At 35.7% G+C, this 23,450-nt stretch overlaps 1 protein-coding gene across 1 annotated transcript in view; it reads right to left on the minus strand.

The window, feature by feature from the left end:
* The window catches only part of TRUB1 (TruB pseudouridine synthase family member 1), a 49,688-nt gene that overhangs the window by 20,342 nt on the left and 5,896 nt on the right, over positions 1-23,450 (minus strand). The window contains 2 exon segments of the mRNA XM_020988141.2: positions 12,260-12,315; positions 23,086-23,184. Coding sequence (XP_020843800.1) covers positions 12,260-12,315; positions 23,086-23,184 — 155 coding nt within the window.

Below are 23,450 nucleotides of genomic sequence, written 5' to 3' on the forward strand. Positions count from 1 at the left end.
TGATCAGGATAAAACCTTTTATAGCAAATGTCAAAAGAGCAGAAAACTCTTACCTGGTTGAAAAAACTTTAAGTAGAGGTCTGATGACAAACTAAGGTATAGATAGAGCTTTCATCTGTAAACCTAGTTATCTTGTCTATCAGGTGACACACCTTTTTGACCATGGTAATTCATAAAAGTATTTACAGTGTGTGAAAGGATTGGCATCTTATTGGTGAGGGAATGCCCACAGTAATGAAATCATGAGTAACTTGCAACACTGTAGGGCTTTTTAAATATAACCAAAATTAATTCACCAATCCTAATGAGAGGTATTTAAAAAGCTTCAACAATTTAAAAACATGAATAAAAAGCTAAAACTACATAGAAAAGTCACCTTAAGTTCATGAACATTATATCTGTTGTTGTTGTTCAGTTGTGTCTGACTCTTTGTGACCCCATTTGGGGGTTTTCTTGGCAGAGATACTAGAGTGCTTTGCCATTTCCTTCTCTAACTCATTTTACAGATGAAGAAACTAAGGCAAATAGAGTTAAGTGACTTGTCCAGTATCACACAGCTGGTAAGTGTCTAAGGTCAGATTTGAACTCAGGAAGATGAGTCTTCCTGATTCCAGGCCCAGCACTGTATCCACTGATATATATCGTCTTAATAAAGATTATATTTTCAGATCTCTGAAGAGGGAAGTGAGTCTGTGCTCCATCTCTACTAAATTTCATTTTTATCAGAATTAATAATTGTATTACGATCAGTGAAGAATTAGCTCATTTCTAGTCCATTACTAACCAAAGGCTCTGCTTACCATTCCAGAATAACTACAGTACATTTTGCTCATTCTTCTACTTGTCTATATCTGAAACATGTTTTGTTTAGTATGTTGAAGGTACACTATAAAAAACCTAATGAAAATAATTTTTATTTTTAAAATGGGGAATTCATTGTATTTCTCAGAAATATCTAATTAATCCCACTACGACAGCATATATATATTGGCTATAAAGCCAATGGAAGACATGGTGGAGAAATGAGACAAAATTTATATGTGTGTGTGTGTGTGTGTGTGTGTGTGTGTGTGTGTATACAGACACACATACATATGTATGGACGTATGTATATATGTGGTCATTTCATCCAACTCTTAGAGATAAAGGAACCAAGTTTCTTTAAGTGATTTTTCCCCCCCAAGGTCACTCAGGTAGTAAATATATAATCTGGGATTTGAGGCCTGGTACTCTGACTCCAAGTCTAGCAATCATTCTGTTGGAATAAAAATGTCTACCTTTTATATAGTCTATAAGAAATCCATGCCCCCTTTGACAGCACCACTACTTTCATCTAATTTAATTAAATTCATCAAATATGTAGTACTATGTATGCAAGGAACTTTGTTTGCAGAGTACATATTACAGAATAACTCAAGATTTTCTTTTGTGTATACTACGCAGAAAGATTTGATTAATTTTAAAAAGCCAATATTAGTGACAAAAGTAAGCTGTTGATAACTTTTCTTAGTCATACTATATTGACTGTCCATTTTCTGCTATGATTCTGCTACATTATCTCCTATAATATGGAATACAAGTACAAAAATAGATGTTAAAATGTTTTCCATATTATAAAGTAACAGTAGTCAGAATGGTTGCTCTGGTTAGAAACAATACCTAAGAGAAATGACCCTGAACAAAGGCTTCCATATCTCATCTCACCTTACTAAACTAACTATAAACTACATGAAGGCCAGGACCATGCCTGATTCATCTTTATATTTCCCCCACTTAACATTTAAAGTCTTACATATGGTAGATAATGAATGGATAAATGCTAAAATGAGTTCATGCTGAATAGACCCTAACTTTGTAACACTTTCTATAACTGTGTAAGACAGATACAACATGAATTCCTTTACTTTCCCTCTAATTAACCTGAGACATTTTAGTTAGCAAACTTCAACTCTTTTTAGAGGGAGAAAGTTAATCAGCATCTCTCCTAAATATGCCTGACTTACTGCAGACTCTCATCTCACTTTCCCTGTTGCCTATCATCCATTTGGCAATTATGTGATATCATTGATTACTATCTATTTTAGCTGTGTTGGCACTAGCTTTGGAATAAGAAAACTTGGATTCAAAGCCTATTATTTATTACCTGTGTGACCTTAGGCAAGTCAACTAATCTAACCTCCCTAGGTCTCAGTTTCCTCATCTACAAGATGAGGGGGATGTATTAGATGGTCTCTATGGTCCCTTCCAGCTCTAAATCTGTGATCCTATGAAATAAACCATAAAGTTCTTGAGGGCTGGCATCATGCCTGATATACATGCTTCTTGTACATTCCCCACAAAGCCTTATACATACAAGATGTTTAACAGTCTATCAGAAAATTATAGGCATGCTGAAGAGTTTCTAATTTATAAAGAAAACTGTCTATTCAGCCCCCTCCCATGAAATGGAAAGTTGATAAGACAATTCTCTAGATTAGGCACATTTCTATACAGTGATAGTTGACATTCATTTAGACTTTTAAGGTTTGTAAAGATTTTATTTGTATCTATATCTATATAGTATACATGTATCTTCACAATAATCCTGTGACGTAGGTGCTATTATTAAATCCACATTATAGATGCGAAAACTGAGACTTAGGTTAATTAAGTAGCTTGTGCAGGTTCACAGGACTGTCTAACGCAGGATTCGAACTCTGATTTTCCTAACTCTAGTTCCAACACTACTTATTATTGTGCCTCCTATCCATATCTAAATCATGACAGTTCACTAATCAGATAATTTTATTTAACTTTATTTTTTATTTATTGAATGTGGAGATAAGAAATGAATCACAGAGTTTTAAGGGTTAGACGAAACTTCAGTGGCCATACAGTCTAAGCCATACCTGAAAAAGAATAGGTACTGTAACATACCCAAGAATTGGTCAGTCAACCACTGTCTGAAGACCTTTCATTGTGATGAAAAAACTACCTCCCGAGGCAGTCCATTTCATTTTTAGATAGCTCTAATTATTAGGAAATTTTTCTGACATCAAGTCTAAATTTGCCTCTTTTTATGATGTCCATCCATTGTTCTTACTTCTGCCCTACAAGGCCAAAAAAAAAAAAAGTCCAATCCCTCTTCCACATGATGTTAAAGACAGCTGTCAAGTCTCATCCTGCTCTCTCCTTAGTCCTCCAAGTCTTTTCTTCTCAGGCTAAACATTCTCAGTTACTTCAATTGCTTCTCATACGGAACAGACGAGAGGTCCTTTCAGCATTCTGATTACCTTCCTCTAGAGGCCCTCCATCTCAATAATGCCATTCCTAAACTATAATACCCAGAACTGAACACAATACCTAGACCAGAGCTGAGGACCAATGAGCTAATGCCTGCTCATTCCCAGAAGTTATGCTTCTCTTGATGTGGCCTAAGATCTCATTACCTTTTCGCTAACTTACCATAATGTTGATTCAAAGTGACTTATTCTAAGTCAATCATTAAAACCCTCAAGATCTCTTTCAGAAAAACTATCTAACCATGCCTCCTCCATCTTCTTATGAAATAGTTCCTTTGAACCTAAGTTTAAGAAATTATATTTATCATGAATGTATATGTTGAGCCTATATTAATTTACATGTTGTCTTGGGGGGCAGGTGAGAGATGGGGAAAAAATTTGGAGCTCAAAATCTTAGGGAAGTGAATGTTGAAAACTAAAAATAAATTTATTTTAAAAAAAGAAATCATATTTATCCTTATAACATTTTCTTTATTAGATTTAGTTAATGACATACTGGCAGATGTTTAACAACTGACTCTTCAAGAGAAGTATATTCAAGACACATTTTAAAATTTAATCTCATATTAACATTTTCTGCATCACTGAAATCTAGACAATCAAAAGAACAATCATTCAAGCCATGATTTATACTGTCTGCCAATTTCTGAGGTGTAAGTGCTCACACTGAAAATTTAACAATCAGCTCTTCCAAGCTAGTTCAAGATGACTCTAGCACAGCTCCGTATTTAGCCCAATATTATAACCTGTTAAGACATTTTTGGATCCTGGCTGTCATCCAGTATATTAGCTGTCCCTCCCAGTTTTGTGTCATCTGCAAATCTGATAACAACACCATCTAACTATGCCACTAAGTAAAAATGACAAACAGCATAGCTCCAAGCACATATTCCTGGGTCATACTACTAAAGACTTTACAAATTTACATTGAACTATTAGTGATTCTGAGCCTGGCCATTCAACTAGTCTGAAACCCATTTAACTGAATTATTATCCAGCCCACATCTCAATCTTTTCCACAATAATTACATGAGACATTCTATCTAAAACTTTGCTAAAATCTATATAAACCAGAGCTTCAGAAATCTCCTGGACCTACCAGTCTAATTAGTTATCCTGTCCAAAAAAGACATGTTAGTCTAGCACAAACTACTCCTGACAAAGCTATACTGGCTCTTTGTTATCACCAACCATCTCTTTAACAATACATTGTAGAATTTTTGCCAGGAATCAGTCAAACTTACTTAGCCTATAGTGTACAGACTCTATTCTCTTCCCTTTATTGCAAACTGGGAAAATGTGTCCTATACCAGTATCATGGTGACTTTCCCGTTCTTCATGAATTTTCAAATTATCATCTATAAAGGGTAAGTAGTGACATCTATCAGTTCTTTCAGTACCCAAGGACATGATTCATCTGGGCCAGCTGTCTGGAATTTATCATGGGAGCTAGGTATTTACTATCTCCTTATTTATATTGATATTTATATCAGCTCCCTATTAGCCATTTTTATTCTGTCCTTTCCAGACCCAAAGTCATCCTCCTCAGCAAAGAAAACAGAAGCAAAATGAATATTACATAGCTCTTATTTCTCTGTTATCAATTTTCATTTTGCCATACCTACCATTGAGGTTTCCTATCCCTTCTTTGATCCTTCTCTTTTCCCCCAAATAGCTTAAAGAAATATTTTATAAGGGGCAGCTAGGTGGCACAGTGGATAGAGCACCAGCCCTGAAGTCAGGAGGACCTGAGTTCAAATCTGGCCTCAGACCAAACACTTGACACTTACTAGCTGTGTGACCCCGTGTTACTAGCTGTGTTAACCCCAATTGCCTTTAAAAAAAAAAAGAAAGAAAGAAAAGAAATGTAACCAAAAAAATATTTTATAATGTTCTTAGTTTCCCTAACAACCTCATTTTATTGGGAGTTGAAATATATTTTTTCCCTGACATCTAATAGTATTTACCTTCTAATTCAATACACTTCTCAAACTATTCACCAAAACAATTCATCATCATCAAAGATACAAAAGATAGGAAGAAGAAAGTGTTGATAGTAATATATAGATGACTATACTTCTTTTTCTACTAAACTCTTACTTTCACTTTGCAGAATTAAAACATGTCAGAGTTAGAAAAAAACCTCAGAGGCCACTTGGTTAACCCCATAACTGAACAAGAAATCACTTCTGTAACATGTCTGACAAGATCATTCAGAATTTTTTTCAATACTTTTAATTAAATCTTCATTATCTCTCAAAGCCAAGTCCATTCTTCTTTTGAATAGGTTACATCATTAGGTCATTTCCCCCTATATCTAGCCTAACTCTGACTCTCTGCAACTTCCACCCACGATCCTAGTTCTTCCTTTAGAACAATTCCAACCTTTCTTCCACAAGACAACCCTTCAAATACTTGAATTCAGTTATCATGTCCTCATAAGTCTTTTCTCTGCCAGGCTAAACAGAGTCTGTTCCTTTAACCAAAACTCTTTATCATCCTGGTTATCCTCCTCTAGTTGTTTCCCAGTTTGCCAATTTACTGCAGAGAAAATGTTTATTTTCCAGGCCCTCTAACTGGGAATGTAAATTCAATTAATATTTTAATTATAACAAAATTCCACTCTAATAAAGCAATCTGCAGGATTTGTTATAACAGAATTTTTAATTGGTGCAATGTTGAGACTTTCTCCTTTGAAATTCATGACAATGAGAACCTCTTCTTGAACCATCAAATGTTCTCTTTATCCAACTACAAATATTAAGAAAACAAAATTGTCCAAAAAGTTCTCATGTTTTCAGTGGGAAAAAAATGAAATATATTATAGAAAGAAGGCACAATCATTCCTTTTCCCTTTGGCTCAGTGAGAACCTCCTCTTGAATCATTCAAATGTTCTCTGAATCCCACTGCAAATATTAAGAAAACAGAATTGTCAAAAAATATCCTGTCTTCAGTGGGAAAAAAAAGAAATGAAATACATTAAAGAAAGGAGGCACAATCATTCTTTTTCCCTTTGGCCATTCTATCCAAACAAACAAACAAACAAAAAAAGTGGTAAATTCCCCAACTGATAAATGGCAAAAGGATATAAAGTTTTCAAAAGTAGTTTTCAAAGTAAGAAATTCAAGCTATCAACAGTCATATGAAAAAAATCCTCCAAATCACTAATAATTGATAGTAGCCATTTAAATTTTAATTAATTAAAATATAATTAATAAATTAATAGCATTTATCTAGCACTTACAAAACAATTCTGAGGTTTTACCTCATTCCCATCAGACTGTCAAAGATGACCAAAAAAAAAAACGGAAAATGATCAATGTTAGAGGGGCTTTGATTAATACAGTGTGTTGAAACTGTTGGTCCAACATTGGTCCAGCTATTCTGTCACATTTTGGGGAGGGGGGGTGAGGCAGTTGGGGTTAAGTGACTTGCCCAGAGTCACACAGCTAGTGTTATGTGTCTGAGGCTGGATTTGAACTCAGGTCCTCCTGATTCCAAGGTTTGTGCTCTGTCTAGCGCACCACCTAACTGCCCCTGGTCCAGCTGTTTTGGAAAGCAATTTGGAATTATGCTGACAAAGTCATTAGACTGTGCATACTCTTTGACCCAGTGATACTAGAACTAGGTCTGAGATTAAAGAAGTAAAGAATCCTTACGTACAAGTTTATAGCAGTTTTTTGTAGGATCAAAGAATTAAAAATTAAGGGGATAGTCAACAACTAGGAAGTAGCTGAACAAATTATAATCTATGAATATAATGGAATATTATTATGTCATAAAAAAAGATACTTTCTGGGAAGACTTGTATGAATTGATACAAAGTGAAGTTTTCAGAACCAGGAAAACAATATATACAATAATGACAATAAAGACAATTTTGAAGACTTAAAATTTTTCAATATGCTTATAAAAATGTGAATATTAGCAGAGTATGAAAAGGCCCAAACTGAACTGGTCAATATATATCCTAACTTGAGAAAAGTGCATAGAACACGCAGTACTACTGTAAACTAATGCACTAACAACATGCTACACTTGGGGAATGATGGTCCCTTTGAAAAGAAAACTAAAGTAGTCTTTAAAGGAATATTGGTATTTAAGATACATCTGTGGAATTTCTTGGAACAGTGTGGAACTCTTCATTTCAACAATCCTTATGTACAAGGCAGTGTGCTAGGATCAAGGATACAAAGCAGTCCATGACCTCAAGGAGAATATATTATGTGGGAAGAGGGTAGAAGAGGTGGGAATATATATACAAGTAATGTAATACAAAGTATATACAAAGAAACTTCAAGAGGGAATGAGGCCTCACAACTGGGGGGAAGGGAGAGGATTAGTGAAGTTACATCAGTGGCAGCTGGACTGTTTTAGGCAAAGGAGAGGAGGTGGTGCACTACAAGACAGGAGGGAAAAAATCCAAGAGTGGGGGAGAAATGTTGTCTGTGATGACCAATGAGAAGGTACTAGTTCTTTAAACAAAACCTTCAGAAGCAGCTAGGTGGCACAAGGGGGAAGCTAAGTGGTGCAGTGGATAGAACACTGGCCCTATAGACAGGAGGACCTGGGTCCAAATCCGGCCTCAGATACATGACACATACTAGCTGTGTGATCCTAGGCAAGTCAATTAACCCCAACTGCCTCATCAAAAAAAACCTTCCAGGAAAACCTTTAAATGATTTTTAAATGGCTACTAGTAATGACACCAAATAACATGATTGATATTTTTGGAAATTTTTGTATTGAACATACAAATAGCTACTCCATAAAAAACATTCTTCTCTGTATCCCTTTGTATTAGGAATACCAAAATGAATGACAGCCTCCTTTGCCCTGAAAATGTGTAAAACTAAATGGGGACTGGAGAGAACATGAAAAGTAGCCAATTACTCACAAGAACATGGCAAGGAAGGACAAATGGCCAAGAAATCCAAAGTGCTGAACAAGAATATAAGGCAAGAGAGGATGGGGAGAACTGTTGAGGAAGATGTTTCACAGAGCAGGGAAACACTTAAACTGAGGCTTAAATGAAGAGTATTTCAGAGAGAGCTATGAAAGGAATACATTAAAAATATTCAGAGACTAGGGAAGCAGCAAACAGATCCACGAGACTGGAAGGTGTGAGGGAAAAGAATCTGAAATCGGGCTGGAAATGTCAGCTGCAGCCAGATTGCGGAGAGCCTTAAACGCCAAGTTAAACTTCTCATTTATTATTCAAGTAATAGGAAGCCACTTTGAGCAAAGGAATGAAATGATCACATAGTAGGAACATTTTTCATGGCAGCTTTTAAGGTCTGGAGAGGGCAGAGATGGGAGTAAGTGTGAACTATTTGGAGGTATAAAACAACAGTAAACTAATAGTACAAACAGATGTGAGATACATTACTGAGGCAAAATCATCAGGGCATGGCAACTTATGGAGAGAAGAACCTGTTCCCACAGAATCACTAAAGAAGTATGTCAAGAACGATGCTAGCATATAAAGAGTCTCTAGTTCAAAGGAATCTAATTAGTTGATAGTAATAGTTTATAGCAACAGCTAATCTTTACACAGCTATGTACTTTATGTATATTATCTCATTAGCTATTTTATCTTCAGGTTGTTCTGCTACTCCTACAATGTCCATTCCCTGAAGCTAACGGCAAAGAGAGAACAAAGGGCAGCAATTTTTTCTCACCCTATCTGGGATTGGCAGTCCTAATTGTTGTGTTTATATGTGTGTGTGTGTGTGTGTGTGTGTGTGTGTGTGTGTGCGCGTGTGTGTGGTTGTTTTGTTTTGTTTTTGTCAAGACGTATGATTTTACTCAGTTGGAGAATTTCCAATGGGGAGCAAAAACTCCCTCCAAAGCACAGGGATAACTAGAGTAGTTAAGAGTCTTAGAATTGCCTGGGGGAACTGGGAGGTTAAGGTCCACGGTCACACAGCCAGTACCTTTCAAAGGCAGGTCTTGAACTAAAGTTTCCTGACCCCCAAGGCTGGTCTTCTATCCACTAAGTCACCATGCCACTATAACTCTTTAACATGCTCCTTTGCTACATGAACAGTAACTCCACATGAAGAAAAGGATGGAGGCCTTGCACCAGCATTATATACTATGCAACCTGGACCTCAAGAATACTCCTAGAGCCCATCTTTTAGCCCCAAGATTCATGAACCAAAGCTCTAAGAATCCTGTCCCAGGTAAAGGCCCAAATCTAAGTTCCAAGCAGTATTACTGCTTATTTGGCTCTAGGCAATGGCACTATTATGTAAATAAATTCTACAGTAAAAAGACATTTACTTCTCCAAAATTCAACTTCACTAACTGGTCATTTGTCACTTTTACCTACAATATTTTTAAAAATGTATATACTAAGCAAACTGTATAAACAAAATTGCCTGGAAATATTTAAACCACTTGCTTAGCATAGTGCTTAATAAATGTTTGTTGAATTCCAGAAGAATGTCTATCTTAAATCCAAATGTTTCATGTCCATTTACTGGGGCAAGACTGAGGATAACCCTACTAGCAATTTTTCACTAGTCAATACTTCATGTCGTTTTACAGAATTGAAAGTAATGATCTATATTTCTAGGAATTCTACAAACAAATTAGGGAGCTCTCATTGTAGAAGACTACAGATCTTTCTCTAGTAGAATGTAAGCTCCTTGAGGACACATGGTAGATGTTTTATAAATGCTAGTTGAATTGAAGTGAATATGGCTCTGTTGCTTTTTAAAATTTCATCTATATCTAAGAAATCTAAATTAAGAGAAATACTAACAAATGCTTTTATTTCACACTATAGATGACTTGTTCTTTGCCCTATTTGGTCCTAATTCATATTACATATACTTCTGGCAAAACCTGGAGGCTCTGATAAGATGCTAGGACTTCATTTTGGGCTTATTTTTAATTCTTTCAAATCAATCTTAGACTAGGTCAAGATAGAAGTGTACTTATTTTGGGAAGTCTGCATTTATGGAATTATTCTTTTCAAGTAAATTCAGTAGGTGTATATTGCGTACATATAACTACACCAAGGAAAATCAATCACCTTCTGCGACTGACAAAAAAAAGTAAAGTGATGTCCAAGTTTAAAAAAAAAAGCTTTTTTCTAATTCTTTGAAGAAAGAAAGGCATGTAAAAGATTAAACTATCGATTTTTCATTTAGCAAAAACAATGGTGGGAATGGCTGAGCAAGTTGTGGTATATGAGTATAATGGAATACTATTGTGCTGTAAGAAATGATGAACAGGCTGACTTCAGAAAAACCTGGAAAGACTTATATGGTCTGATGCTGAGTGAAGTGAGCAGAACCAAGAGGACTTTGGACACAATAACAGCCACGTTATGCAATGACTAAGATTGTTAAACTGAACCCTTCTCAGCATTATGAGGATCTAAGACATTTCCAGAGGCCTCAGGATGGATAATGCTGCTCACATTCAAAGAAAGAACTATGGAAGTCGAATCGCTATCACTTATTTTTACCTTCTGTTGAGTTTTGTTTCCTCTTTCTGATGGTTCCTCATATTGGTTTTAATTTTTACTTACAACTTCACTAATGTGAAAATATGTTTAATGGGTATGTAAATGTAAAGCCTATATCAGATTGTGTGCCATCTTGGGGAGGGTGGGGGGGAGGAAAAGGGAGAAAAATTTTCAACTCAAAAGCATATGGAAAAAATAAAAAAATTTAAATAAAAAAAAAGAAAAGAAAAAGAAAATGCTAACCACTTGGTTAGCATCAGCACTATTAACAGTGCCATAGCTCCTAAATCTCTAGACTATTCATACTCTGTAGTAGTAAAAGCAGATTATATGGACCTTAGCTCCAGGTTATCCCCATCCAACCACCAACAAAGAACTCAAGTTGAAAGCTAAGTGTTCCCATACACTGCTCTACTAGTGTATTATAATTAATTTGTATGTCATAAATATTATTCTATAAAATTAGATGGATGGACTAGGGCAGAGGAGGTTCCTAACTCTGTGTGTGTGTGTGTGTGTGTGTGTGTGTGTGTGTGTGTGTGCGCGCGTGTGCTTACACGCGCGGCAACTAACCCTTTAGCAGTTTGATGGACCACTTCTTAGAATACTGTTTTTAATGCACAAAATAAAACGTATAGTATTAAAAAAAAACCAATGATACTGAAAAACAGTTATCAATTTTTTAAAGTTCACAGACTCCAGGTTAGTCACACTTGAACTAAAGTATTTAAAATACAAAACAACAGACCTATTAAAAATGAAATGTTATTATCTAACCAAGTTCTAACAAAATAGATTTCAACAATTGTTGATGAAATGTATCTTAATATATTTAAAGATAAAGTAAAAAAAGTTTCACCAAACTCCAGTGAAACAATTTAATTACCAGAAATAAACTCTATTTTATAATACTATTTTGAAATATTAACTATTTTCCAACTCTACAGATTTCTCTAAATAGTCACAGCTGTGACTATATATGCTATTCATATGTGAGGACCAGTGCCTTCCCACACCATCCTCCAGACCACTTGCCCATTACACTGTACTCTAAAGACTCTAATACTTACCACCTGCCTTGCAATGGTACCCTAAAGATCATGGGGCTTTTCCATCTGCCTTGCAGCAAACCCTCCTAAATTGTTGTCTTCTATTATTAGAATGAGAACTTCTTAAAAGCAAGGTTTTAGGGGGAGAGGTAGGAAAAAATTGGGAAATAAAAAATTTTTTAAAACCAATGTCAAATTTTTTTTACATGTCAACTGGAAAAAAATAAAATGTTTGGGGGAAAAAAAGAGCAAGGTTTTTTTCTCACTTTTCTATTTGTATCCTTCAGTATGATGCTTTACATAAAGTGACAAAAAATGCCTTTTCAAGTATGCAATCATTTATTCAACTTCTAGAATGTCCAAGAGTCTTAACATATTTTTAATCAAAAATGACCAACGCAGATCATTAAAGAGTAGTTAAAAAGCTAATAAAATTCATCATTCTTACCTTAGAACCTGATAACATACTGGTCAACATTTTTGTCCCTTTTCCAATTCCAACCACTGCAAGTCAAAGAAAAAATATGATGACATTCTCTTATGGCAACTGGATTTTAAAATCAATACGTTTGTTATTGTCTTTTGTCAGGCACTATATTAAGCCGAAAAGAGCACTATTTCAGCACAATTTTGGTGCAACTTCTATTATTCCAATCAGTTAAACTTGTTATCCAACAAAAAAAAAGGAAAGAAAGGGACTACTTCTGGAAGACGTGTGCAATTTTTTTTCATCTTTATTTATGTCAAAATGGTAGAGGCTTAAATTTAGAAAGTTATATTTTACAAAAATAAAAATTTTGATAAAAATCTTCTAAGACTGACTAGAATTTCTTATGAATATCAATGAAGAATACACAGAGCAATTAATATCCAGGGTCTGGTTTGATAATGTGTTTTACCGAGTTCATTATTAAGTATGCAAAACCATGATCATGGTTAATGGACCATTTTAAAACTGTGAAGGCCCCTAAGTACATCATCAAGAAAAAAAGACAACATTCTGAGGAATCAACTTTACACAGAGAAAAAAGAGGCTATATATGCTATGCTAAATCATCAGTCCTCAAACTTTTTTGTCTCAGAACCCCTTTTACATTCTAAAATGTGATTTATATCTATCAACATTTACCTTATTAGAAATTAAAACTGATGTTTAAAATATTTAATTCATTTAAAAATAACAATAATAAGTCCATTACATGTTAATATAAAAAGTCTTATGAAAATAACTTTTTCCAAAACAAAAAAATTTTGTGAGGAGTAACACTGTTTTACAAATTTTTCCAAATCTCTTAAATGTATGGCTTAATAGAAGACAACTGGGGGCAGCTAGGTGGCAAAGTGGATAGAGCAAAGGCCCTGAAGTCAGGAGGACCTGAGTTCAAATCTGGCCTCAGACCAAACACTTGACACTTACTAGCTGTGTGACCTGGAAGTCACTTAACCCCATTGCCTAGCCCCCCCAAAAAAAAAGGACAGCTGGATTCTCACATCTGCCTCTATATTCAATCTATTATATACGTTGTTTTGGTTGAGGTGTGTATCTGAAGAAAATTTGGCCTCATACAGATATGCAGTTGGAAAAGGGAGGAGTATTTTAATAGACCAAAAAAAATCTTAGTATTTTTGAATTCTGACCTCTTGGATACTCTTCTAGTCCCACAAAAGGGTCTCAGGGATCCCCAGGATTCACAGACTATATTTTGAGAACCACTGTGCTAAATAATGAGAATAATAATCAAAATAGCTAGCATTCATATAGCATTTTAAAATTTGCAAAGTCCTTTTCAAATATTATCTCATTTAACCCTTACAATAACCCTATTACAATAATAGGTTTATTACAATCCCCATTTTACAGATGAGGAAACTGAGACATTTTCCCAGGTTCACAAAGCTAGTAAGCCTCTGAAGCCAAATTTGAACTCATGTCTTCCTGATTCCAGGACCAGCACACTAACCACTGCACCATCTAACTGCCATATATAAATAAGCCATACATAAAAGTACACTAGAGTTCACTTGGCTCTTCAATCTGAAGCAACAGCTCACTTTATGCCAGCACATTTCACTAGTCAAATTAGGTAGGAATAGGAAAGGGACTCTGGTAGTTTCTACACTTAATAACCCAAATATTTTTTGTTATTATAGACAAAACTATAATGTGTTGGGAATGGGTATGACTATACCTAAGAATGAAAAAGAATAGAAGAGGATATATACAAGCAGTATATAACAGATTTATAAGAAACATAAGCAGAAACAAGTGCCACGAGAGAAGAGTCTTGCAATTTTTTAACATGTAAGATTCAACAAGATATATACCTATGGGTTTAAAAACAAAGACATTTAGAGCTTGCAATACCAACTTGCTTGACAGAGAAGACAAATAGATGGAAATCACTCTGGCCTCCCCATCTATTTCCGTCAACAATATCTACCACCATTTTTCTAGTCATCTAGATTTGAAACCTTAGAATAACCAATGATTCCTCCATTCTTCCCTCTGTGACATTTAGATTATTGATTATTAATTGATTAATAGGTAAGAATTTTAGTTAATCACTAATAGTTATGGATCAGATTTGGATTTAATTGTGTAGGCCTCAGCAGCAGAGTTTGTAAGAGTTTAGGTTCCCTAATTTTATGAGCTACAACCTGGTCCTGTCTCAAGGAGGTAAATGGAAGATCAGTGAACCTGGTCAGGAGATGTTTTGCCTAGCACTGGGTCTCTCTGGTGTTAGGTGGCATCTAGCATGAGACTTTCCAGAGGATACTGTTCAACTCTGCTTTTTCCCTGTTGATTCTGGAGACTCCCTTTTGCAAGTCAGCACAAGTTAGTAAATGTAAGTCCACCCTCCACCTTTGCTGTAAACCAATCAGTCTTAGTTTGTATCACTGGACCTTATGTAAAGAACTGTATAAAAAACTGCCCTGTCATATGAGTCTTTGTCTCCTGATTAAGGAAGTGCCAACTCAAAACTACCAAGCAGAGTTATAGTATCTGATTGGTTATTTTGTAGCCACTACTATTACCACAAAAAAAAGGTATTAAATAGGAATGTATTTATTTTAAAATTTAAGTAAATTAAAGTTAATTTTGTTCCTTTGAAAATTAGAATTTTTTGTGACTTGAGACAACTTCATAATTAAATCAGGATTCAGAATCATCATCATAAATTCTTAGCTCGATTTTAATTACATCTTTGCTTTTGGCCCTGTGAGAAAGTCAGCAAAAAGCAATCCATAAATGTTTTAAAGAGAAATTCCCATTGTCCCATATATATTTAACACTTCTTCTTTATCAAAAAAGTAATTCAAACATTAGTGTCTTTGTAATACTCTCTCTTGAACTATAAAATGCCAGACTTCAAAATCAATAGTTATACTGATAGTGAATACTATCACCTCAGCATAATGTCCAATCTTCAATTGTAATAATAGGCATTAGGAAGATGGTTGATATATTTGTATGTTAAATCATCATAAAAATCACTGTGATGTCATTTACAAATCAATTTTTATTTTTTCTTTCCAAGAATGCTCTTCATAGACAGTACTAGATAAAAAAAAGATTAATAGCAGTACACTGTTACCACTGACATTAGATAGAGCCTTCTCTAAAGACACTTAAATTTTGCTAAAGACAAGACTTAATCAACAAACATTTATTAAGCACCTACAGTGCTGTGTAAATCAACTAAGGCAAAGTAAATAATTAAATTTAGCAAAATAAACCTTACAACTTCAAAAAATTCAATATGCAAGATATCCTCCCTTTGCTGCAATCACTTGTTTTACAAAATTTGGCACTGACTTCACAATGTCTTGACATATATGTTTTAATTCTTCATGAAACCTGTTATCATATTGGATATTAAACCTTTGATATTTTTTTTCCTAATCAAACTTTGAATATAGCCCATAAGTTTTCAATAGGGTTTAAATCAGGCAAGCTCCCAGGCTACTGAAGCATGTCCCTTTCCATCTCTTAGATAAATTCTTTAACCTGTGACATGTTATGTGATGTAAAACTGTGCTGCAGTCTATCAGTCTAAGCATTTACCAAGCACCTATTATGTCCCAGAATTATGCTAAGCACTGGGGATACCAAAAAAAAGGTAAAAGACAGTTCCTGCTCTCAAGGAACTCAAAGTCTAATGGGGGAGAAAACATGTAAACTATGTATGAACAAGCTATATAAAGGATAAATTGGAAATAATCGAAGGGACTAGCATTAAGGGACATTAGGAAAGATTTCTTGAAGAAGCTGGGATTTTAGCCAAGACTTGAAAGAAGCCAGAGAAACCAAGAGACAGAGACGAGGAGGAAGAATTCCAGGCAGGGAATCAGCCTGCAAAAATGCACTAAGTTGGGTAATGGAGTGTCTTATGGGAGGAACAGCAAGGATGCCAGTGTCACTGGATCATGGAACACTTGGGGGTAAGGTGTAAGAAGACTGGAGAGGTAGAAGACCAGGTTATGAAGGACTTTAAACATCAAACAGATGATTTTATATTTCATTCTGAAGGTGACAAAGTCAGTAGAGAAATTACTTAATGGGGATGGGTGGAGGGTGGGAAGTTGATATGGTCAAAATCTGATCTTTAGTAAGATTAACTTTATAGATGACGGTGGACCAAAGTGGGAAGAGACATGAAGCAAAGAAGCCAACCAAAAAAGGCTATTGCAATAGTCCAGGTGTAATGAGGGAAATCCTGTAATTTTGAAACAATTCTTCGTCTCCAATTATAAACATATTTACCAAATGCATTCTCTCCTTGGGTACAAGACTCCCAAGGCCCCCATTTTTGGGGATGGATGTTTTAAAGTCTGATGTAGCTGTCTAGATTTTATTGGTTTACTTAAGATTGCTCCTGACAATGGTTTTGGCACAGTCTTGAACAAAAAAGTGAGTATCATCAGTAAAAATCACCTTTTTCCAATCTTTAGTACTGCAGCCTTTGCATAATCTTGCCCATTAAAAACTTTTTTTTTAAATCATAGCAAGTTAGCAGCTAGTTTTTTTTAAACTGGTCTTCTCATTGTTCTTCCAGTTTCAGGACCTCCGTCCTGCAAAAAAGAGGAATCAATAGCAACCCTCCCTGTTGCCAGGTTCCCCTGAAAGTCTTTGCTTGTTTTCTGAGGAAACTGAAACATAAGAAAGGTTCTATGACATAACCAAGGTCACAAAATTTGAACTCAGATCTTTCTGACTCCAAGTCCCACAATCTCTTCACCACGTCAACAAAGAAACCTATCAACTATGGAATGGCAATACAAATTACGGTAGACAAATGAAATGGAATATAACTGTACAGTAACAAATGATGAGCATGATGAATACAGAGAAAGAAGGAAAGATTTACATGAAGTAATGCAAAGTAAAGTAAGCAGAGCCACAAAAACAATGTGCAATAAGACTGCAACAATGTAAATGGAAAGACCAACAACAGCCACATAACAAATGGAACTGAATGTTGCAAAATTATAAAGTATAAGCTTAGCTCCAAAGAAGAAATATTACAAGATTACTAGATTACTTTCCTGCCTCCCCTTGGGCAGAGGTCAGAGTCTATAGGTGTAAAACACTACATATAATGACAGACATTTTCAAAGCAGTGATCAGTTTTACAGAATTTTTTTTTCTTTTCTTCTACTTTTTTTTTTAAGCCTTTGCTGCTTCATGTGGTGGTACATACCTTTAATCCCAACTGCTGGGACGGCTGAGGATAGTGGATCCATTAAGCTCAGAGGTTCAGAGCTTCAGTGTCCTATACTAAACAGGTATCTCCACCCAAAGGGGGAGTGAGCAAGAACAGGACTACTAGGCTACCTAAGAAGATTCCATTGTTTGCTCCTTTTCCCACCCTATTACTTGACTTTTTAACTCTCTGTTAAGGTAAGGCTCTGCTTCCAAGGTGGAAGGCACAATGTCCCAAGCTTCGAGGGTTTTGTGCAGCTGTTTTCAGAGATACTTCTAGGGACCTGTAAGTTTTCCGTCCTTCCAAGGTGGTCTGATCTAAGCAGAGGTGTGTTTACTCCTCTCCTGGCTTGTGCTCTGGTCTGTGAGTGACCACAAGCACTCTTTTCTGCCCTGGAACTGTGAGGAGGGTCCCCTCTTCCACTACTGCCACAAGCTCTGCTGTCCTAGTGCTCCTCCTCACCCTGGGACTGCCACCCAGGACTGTGACCAGGGTCCAAGTATGGGCAAAGCAACAGAGTCCTGCCTCAGTGCTAGCAAAAAGACCTCTGTAATCAACTTCTGACCAGTTGTTCAACCCCCTTACCGTCTGTGGGCTGAGAGCTCCAGAAACAGCCACTGCCGCTGCCGATTCAGTCACTCTCAAGGCCTGCTCCTAGTCTGCTGGGACCGGGGCTGTGCTGGTGCAGCCTGCACTGGACTGTGCTCCACTCTCACCCAGGTGCGACAGACCCTTCCTGCTGACCTTCCAGGCTGTCTTTGGTGTCTGTGCGCTGAGAGATCTGGAAACCGCCACAGCTGCTGGTGATTCAGCCACCCCATGGTCTGCTCCAAGCTTGCTGGGGCTGGGTCTGTGCTGGCATGGCCTGTGTTGAACTGCATTCCTCTCTCACCCTGGTGCAACAGACCTTTCCTACCGACCCCTCAAGTTGTCTTGGGCTGGAAACCTGTTTTGCTCCATCTTTTTGTGGACTCTGCTGCTCCAGAATTTGTTTAGACACATTTTTAAAGGTATTTGGAGGGGCTTAGGGGAAACCTCAGGCATGTTCCCACCTTTGCTCCACCATCTTGGCTCTGCCCACTACTTAAGAAGATTCAAACCAGCTCAGTTTGAAAATAGAGGATGTCAAAGCTCCTGTGCTGTAATCGGGCCTAAGAGTGGCCACTGCATTTCCATCGGGGCAAGACATAGATGCTCAAAAAAATTATGATCATAAAAGAAATTTTAAAAATAAAAAACTCTGTCATAAGAAATGGTACTCTGTGAGGGGAAAAGGAAGTGATGTGGGGAGAATCTAGGCAATGTAAAAATAAAGGCTATCAATAAAATATATATACATATATATATATTTTTAAAGAAAGAGAACTAGGTATTTAAGGGAACTTGCACACAGAGCATAAAACAACATTTTGATGTGGTCAAAAAAGTCAATGCTGTCTTAAAAGTTACAAATGCATAATATCTAGAACAAGAGAGATTAAAGTCATGCTATGCTAAACCTGAATCTGGTCACCAGGCTATATAATCCATGAGAATAGAGGCTATGTCTGCTCTGGAAGCTGTATGCTCTGCACAGAGCAGGTGCTATTTAAACTTACTAAATTATACTGCTTTGGTTAAACCACATCAGAAATATAGTACTCCTTTCTGGGAACCACATTTTTGGGGGAACACTAATAAGTTTCACAGAAGCCCTACTTTGATGCCTCATCATAGTCATGGAGCAACTCTGGGTTCAAGGTTCTATCACGTTGAAAGTTTTCAAGTAAGCTTTTAGAAATAGACTATGAAATCTAACTAAATACAGAGGGGTTTATCTCTAACAGGTTGGCCACCAAATGACAAATTCTTTGGTACTATGCATCTGGGGATGCAAAGAATAGTAAAAATAGTCTCCACCCTTTTAGAAGCTTACATTCCATATGTGTTTTATATTTATTATTTACATATAATCTATATGTTTTTGCATGCTAACATATAAATAACTAAGTACATACCAGATATACATAGAGTAGTTGGTAATATGTACCAGGAAGGAGTTTAGGAGAAACACTAGAAGCTATTATAAATATCTGGGAGTCATCTACAGAAATGATCATTTAACCCATGGAAATTAATAAGAACACTAATAAAGAGAGGAGAGAAAAAGAAAAGAGAGCCCAGAATGGAGCTTTAGGAACATCCATATTTTATGGGCAAAAGAAGGATAATGGTCAAGTAAGGAAGTGGAAGAGTGATCAAACAGGTAGGAGGAAAACTCAGGGACAGCAGTGTCACAAGTCAGATGAGAAAGTATCCAGAAGCAGGGGGTAGTTGGCAAGGTCAAAATGCAGGGAAGGCCCAGAAGGATGAAGAATGAGAAGCAGAAACTCAGCAAGCAAGAGTATGTTGATCACTCCAAAGGGATAAATGACCTAGATATAAAAGGTCACATCATAAACAAATTAGAGGAGCATGGATGAAATTAGCTTCTGGATCTATGGATAGGGGAAGAGTTCATAACCAAAGGACGGAGGGAATCACAGGAGATTATGAGACAATTTTGATTACATAAAATTTTTAAAGTCTCACACAAACAAATCCAATGAAGCTAAGAATAGAAAGGAAACCATTAAATGGGGGAAAAAATCTTTGCACCAAGTTTCTTTGATAAAAGTCTTATTCTGAGATATTCAGGGAACTGACTCAAAATGGTAAGAATTAAAAGCCATTCCTCAATTAATAAATGGTCAAAAAATATAAATAGGCAGATCTCAAGGGAAGAAATCAAGATACTTACATTCAATATTTTTTTAAATGCTCAAAGTCATTAACAGAGAAATGCAAATTAAAGCCACTCTGAAGTTCCATCTCACACCCCTCAAGATTGGCAAAGCTAACCAAAAAAACCTGACAAATGTTGGAAGGACTTCAGAAAAATGGGACCAGTAATGCACTGTTGGTGGAGCTGTGAATTAGTACAGCCATTCTGGAAATCAATTTGTAGCTAGGCTCAAAAAGCTATTAAATTGTGCATACTCTTTGACCCAGTATGAGGCCTATACCTTAAAAGAAGAGAGGAAAATGACCCATATGTACAAAAATATTTACAGTAGCTCTTTTTGTGTTGGCAAAGTTCTGGACACTAAGAAAATGCCCATCAATTGAGGAATAGCTGAACAAATTATGGTATGTGAATGCAACTGGTACTATGGTGCTGGAAGAAAAGACAAAGGAGACAGTTAAAGGGAAATTTAGAAATACTTCTATGAACCAATGCAGAGTGAAGCAAGCAAAACGAGAGATCCATTTATATTATAACAATATTACAATACACAACAATTTTGAAATTCTTAAGAATTCTGATCAACGCAGTAATAAACTATGATTCCAGAGGACCAAGGATGAAGAATGCTACCCACACCCTGACAGAGTTAGGTGATGGAGTAAATGTGCATAATGAGACACATTTTTTTTTGACATAGCCAATATGGAAATTTGATTTCCTTGACTATGAATATTTGTTACAAGGTTTTTTTCCCCAGTAGAGGCGGGAGTAGGAATGGAAGAAAAATAACTGCTTATTAATTGAAAAAAAAATTTAAGGGCTTGTAGATCATTTGTTTTGGAGAAGGAAATGGCAAGCCCCTCCAGTATCTTTGCCAAGAAAAACCCAAATGGGGTCATAAAGAGTCAGACACTACTCAACAACAAAAAACAGATAACTTGTTGGAAATGTAATACAGGAAATTCCTCTTCAGGTATGAGTAAGACTAGATGATATCTGAGCTCCCTTCTAACTCTATGATTCACAGCTCAAGGCTTCTAAAAAATAATTATTTTAAAGTAATTCCTATCACACCTACAATCTTTGCCAGATGTATTCTATACCCTACCCCCTCACAGTATTAAGATAAAATTTAAGAGTGAAAATTTCTCAGCTTTCACTCAATATGTGCTTTCGGACTTTGGAATTGTGTGACATGGGAGACACTGGCACAGGACCACTCAGCATGGCACACCCGTATCAGAGAAGGTGCTGTGCTCTATGAGCAAAGAAAAAATTGAAGTACCTCAAAAGAAACACAAGATGTGCAAATTTAGAGAATACACTCCAAATGTTCACATGGACTATTTGTGCCCAACCTGTGATGGAACATTCCAAGCTCATGTTGGTCTGATCAGCCACAGTCCAGACACACTGTAGTTTGACTCTAGCATGCTGATGTCATTTTGGTCCTCTTCGAGAACGAAGGATGACAACAACCAATCAACCAACTTTGGGACTGATTTTGTCTTTCTTTGTAACCTTAGAATTAAGAATAGACCCTGGCATATGCTAAGAGCTTAATAAATGCTTTTTTAAGTGACTGAAATAAATTGAATCGTATCTGTCACAATTTCCTGTATGACAGGAGAAGGTACTATGAGTGGAAATAATTTATCGAAGCTAAAATAGAAGATGCATTTTATCTATTGTTGTTTTTAAGTCTTTACAGTATGACATAATAGAAAGATAAACAAACAAAAAAAACCATGATTTTTAACTGGTGAAAATACATCCATCAACATTTTCTAATTCATTTAAACAGATTTTCACCTTGATTATTTTCCTAAACTAGTTTTCCTAAGATTTGTAAAGATTCAAAAATTAAGACTCTACTTCACTCTCTTTTCAATTGACTTCCTAACAATGCCCTCATGGGACTGATGATTTTAGTAAACTGTTTTAATGAATAAAATTATATTTGAAATAGGTGTATAATCTAGAAGGCAAATTTTGAAGTGGAGGAAATGTGAAAATAACTAGTGTAGGTTAGTTTGTTTAAAATGAGAAAATTTTCTACTTCCATGAAGTTTTTTCCACCATATCTAGAATTTTTTAAAAGTACAAAATTGCACATTTTTAAACTGTTTGAAAAGTGTGTTTTTGTCACCATTTTAAAAATTTTTCTGAGTAGTATACATTTGCTTTATTTCTAATGTTACCTTCATTTGGCACTAAACTTATAGAGGTTTTTTTGGCTTTAACTGCTATAGTATACATACATACATACATACATTCTGTCAAGCCCCAGATATGTGCTGCAAAGCCTAACAAATGCCAATACGCAAAACAGGAAATAAAAAGCATTAATGATTTTCCCTCTTCAATCAATTCTACTGACTTCTCTAAACAAACAATAATGTTCTCAATGGGAGCTTATCTGTAAAACAACATAACTTTCCTTCAGAAACTCTAAGTAGTTCTTGCTACAGAGTAACAGATAACTGAAGAAAATAAATTTTATTTTTAAAAAACTGGATATAAGTAGGAAAAAAGACTACATCATTCTTTAAAGGTCCATTTGTACAAACGAGTGGCTAGTTTTTATTTCTTTTCATTTTATTTTATTTCCTGCTTTTAAGCAAAAAAGGCAACATATGTCCTATGTAACAAAACAGTTGTGCAAGATTCTAAAATATTACATCATAAATTAATCTACATTATATCCTAAATGAAACTACTTTAAACAACTTTCTCTCTTACCAACCTAGGAAAACCACTGTAAAAATGAAATTATATTAAAATGTTGCTTATATCTATTACCCAGAACTCCTGTGGCAGCACTGTCCAAAGTACCTCCGTGACCAATTTTTAATGCCTGTTTCTTCCTCTTGTTCCCATCTTGAGGAGGCATACCAGCTTCTATTAAAGAAAAATGAATGAAAAAAGTAATTACCCACTGTATCTTCAAATAAAGTGAGACAGTCCCCTAACTAATACAAACAAGTCATTTTAAAAACACACACAATTAACTTATCCTAACAAGAATATAATTAACACTACTAACAAAAGATTATGACAAATACAAGAGAAAGGCTACCAAATTAAAATGAGTTATATCCCGAAAGCTCACTTGTAAAATCAGTTGTTTGAACCTAAGAACACATTTTTTCTAAAGAAACAATGTT

Source organism: Phascolarctos cinereus, unplaced genomic scaffold, assembly GCF_003287225.1.
Source record: "Phascolarctos cinereus isolate Bilbo 61053 unplaced genomic scaffold, phaCin_HiC Scaffold_3;HRSCAF=262, whole genome shotgun sequence".
In the NCBI taxonomy this organism is placed as follows: Eukaryota; Metazoa; Chordata; class Mammalia; order Diprotodontia; family Phascolarctidae; genus Phascolarctos; species Phascolarctos cinereus.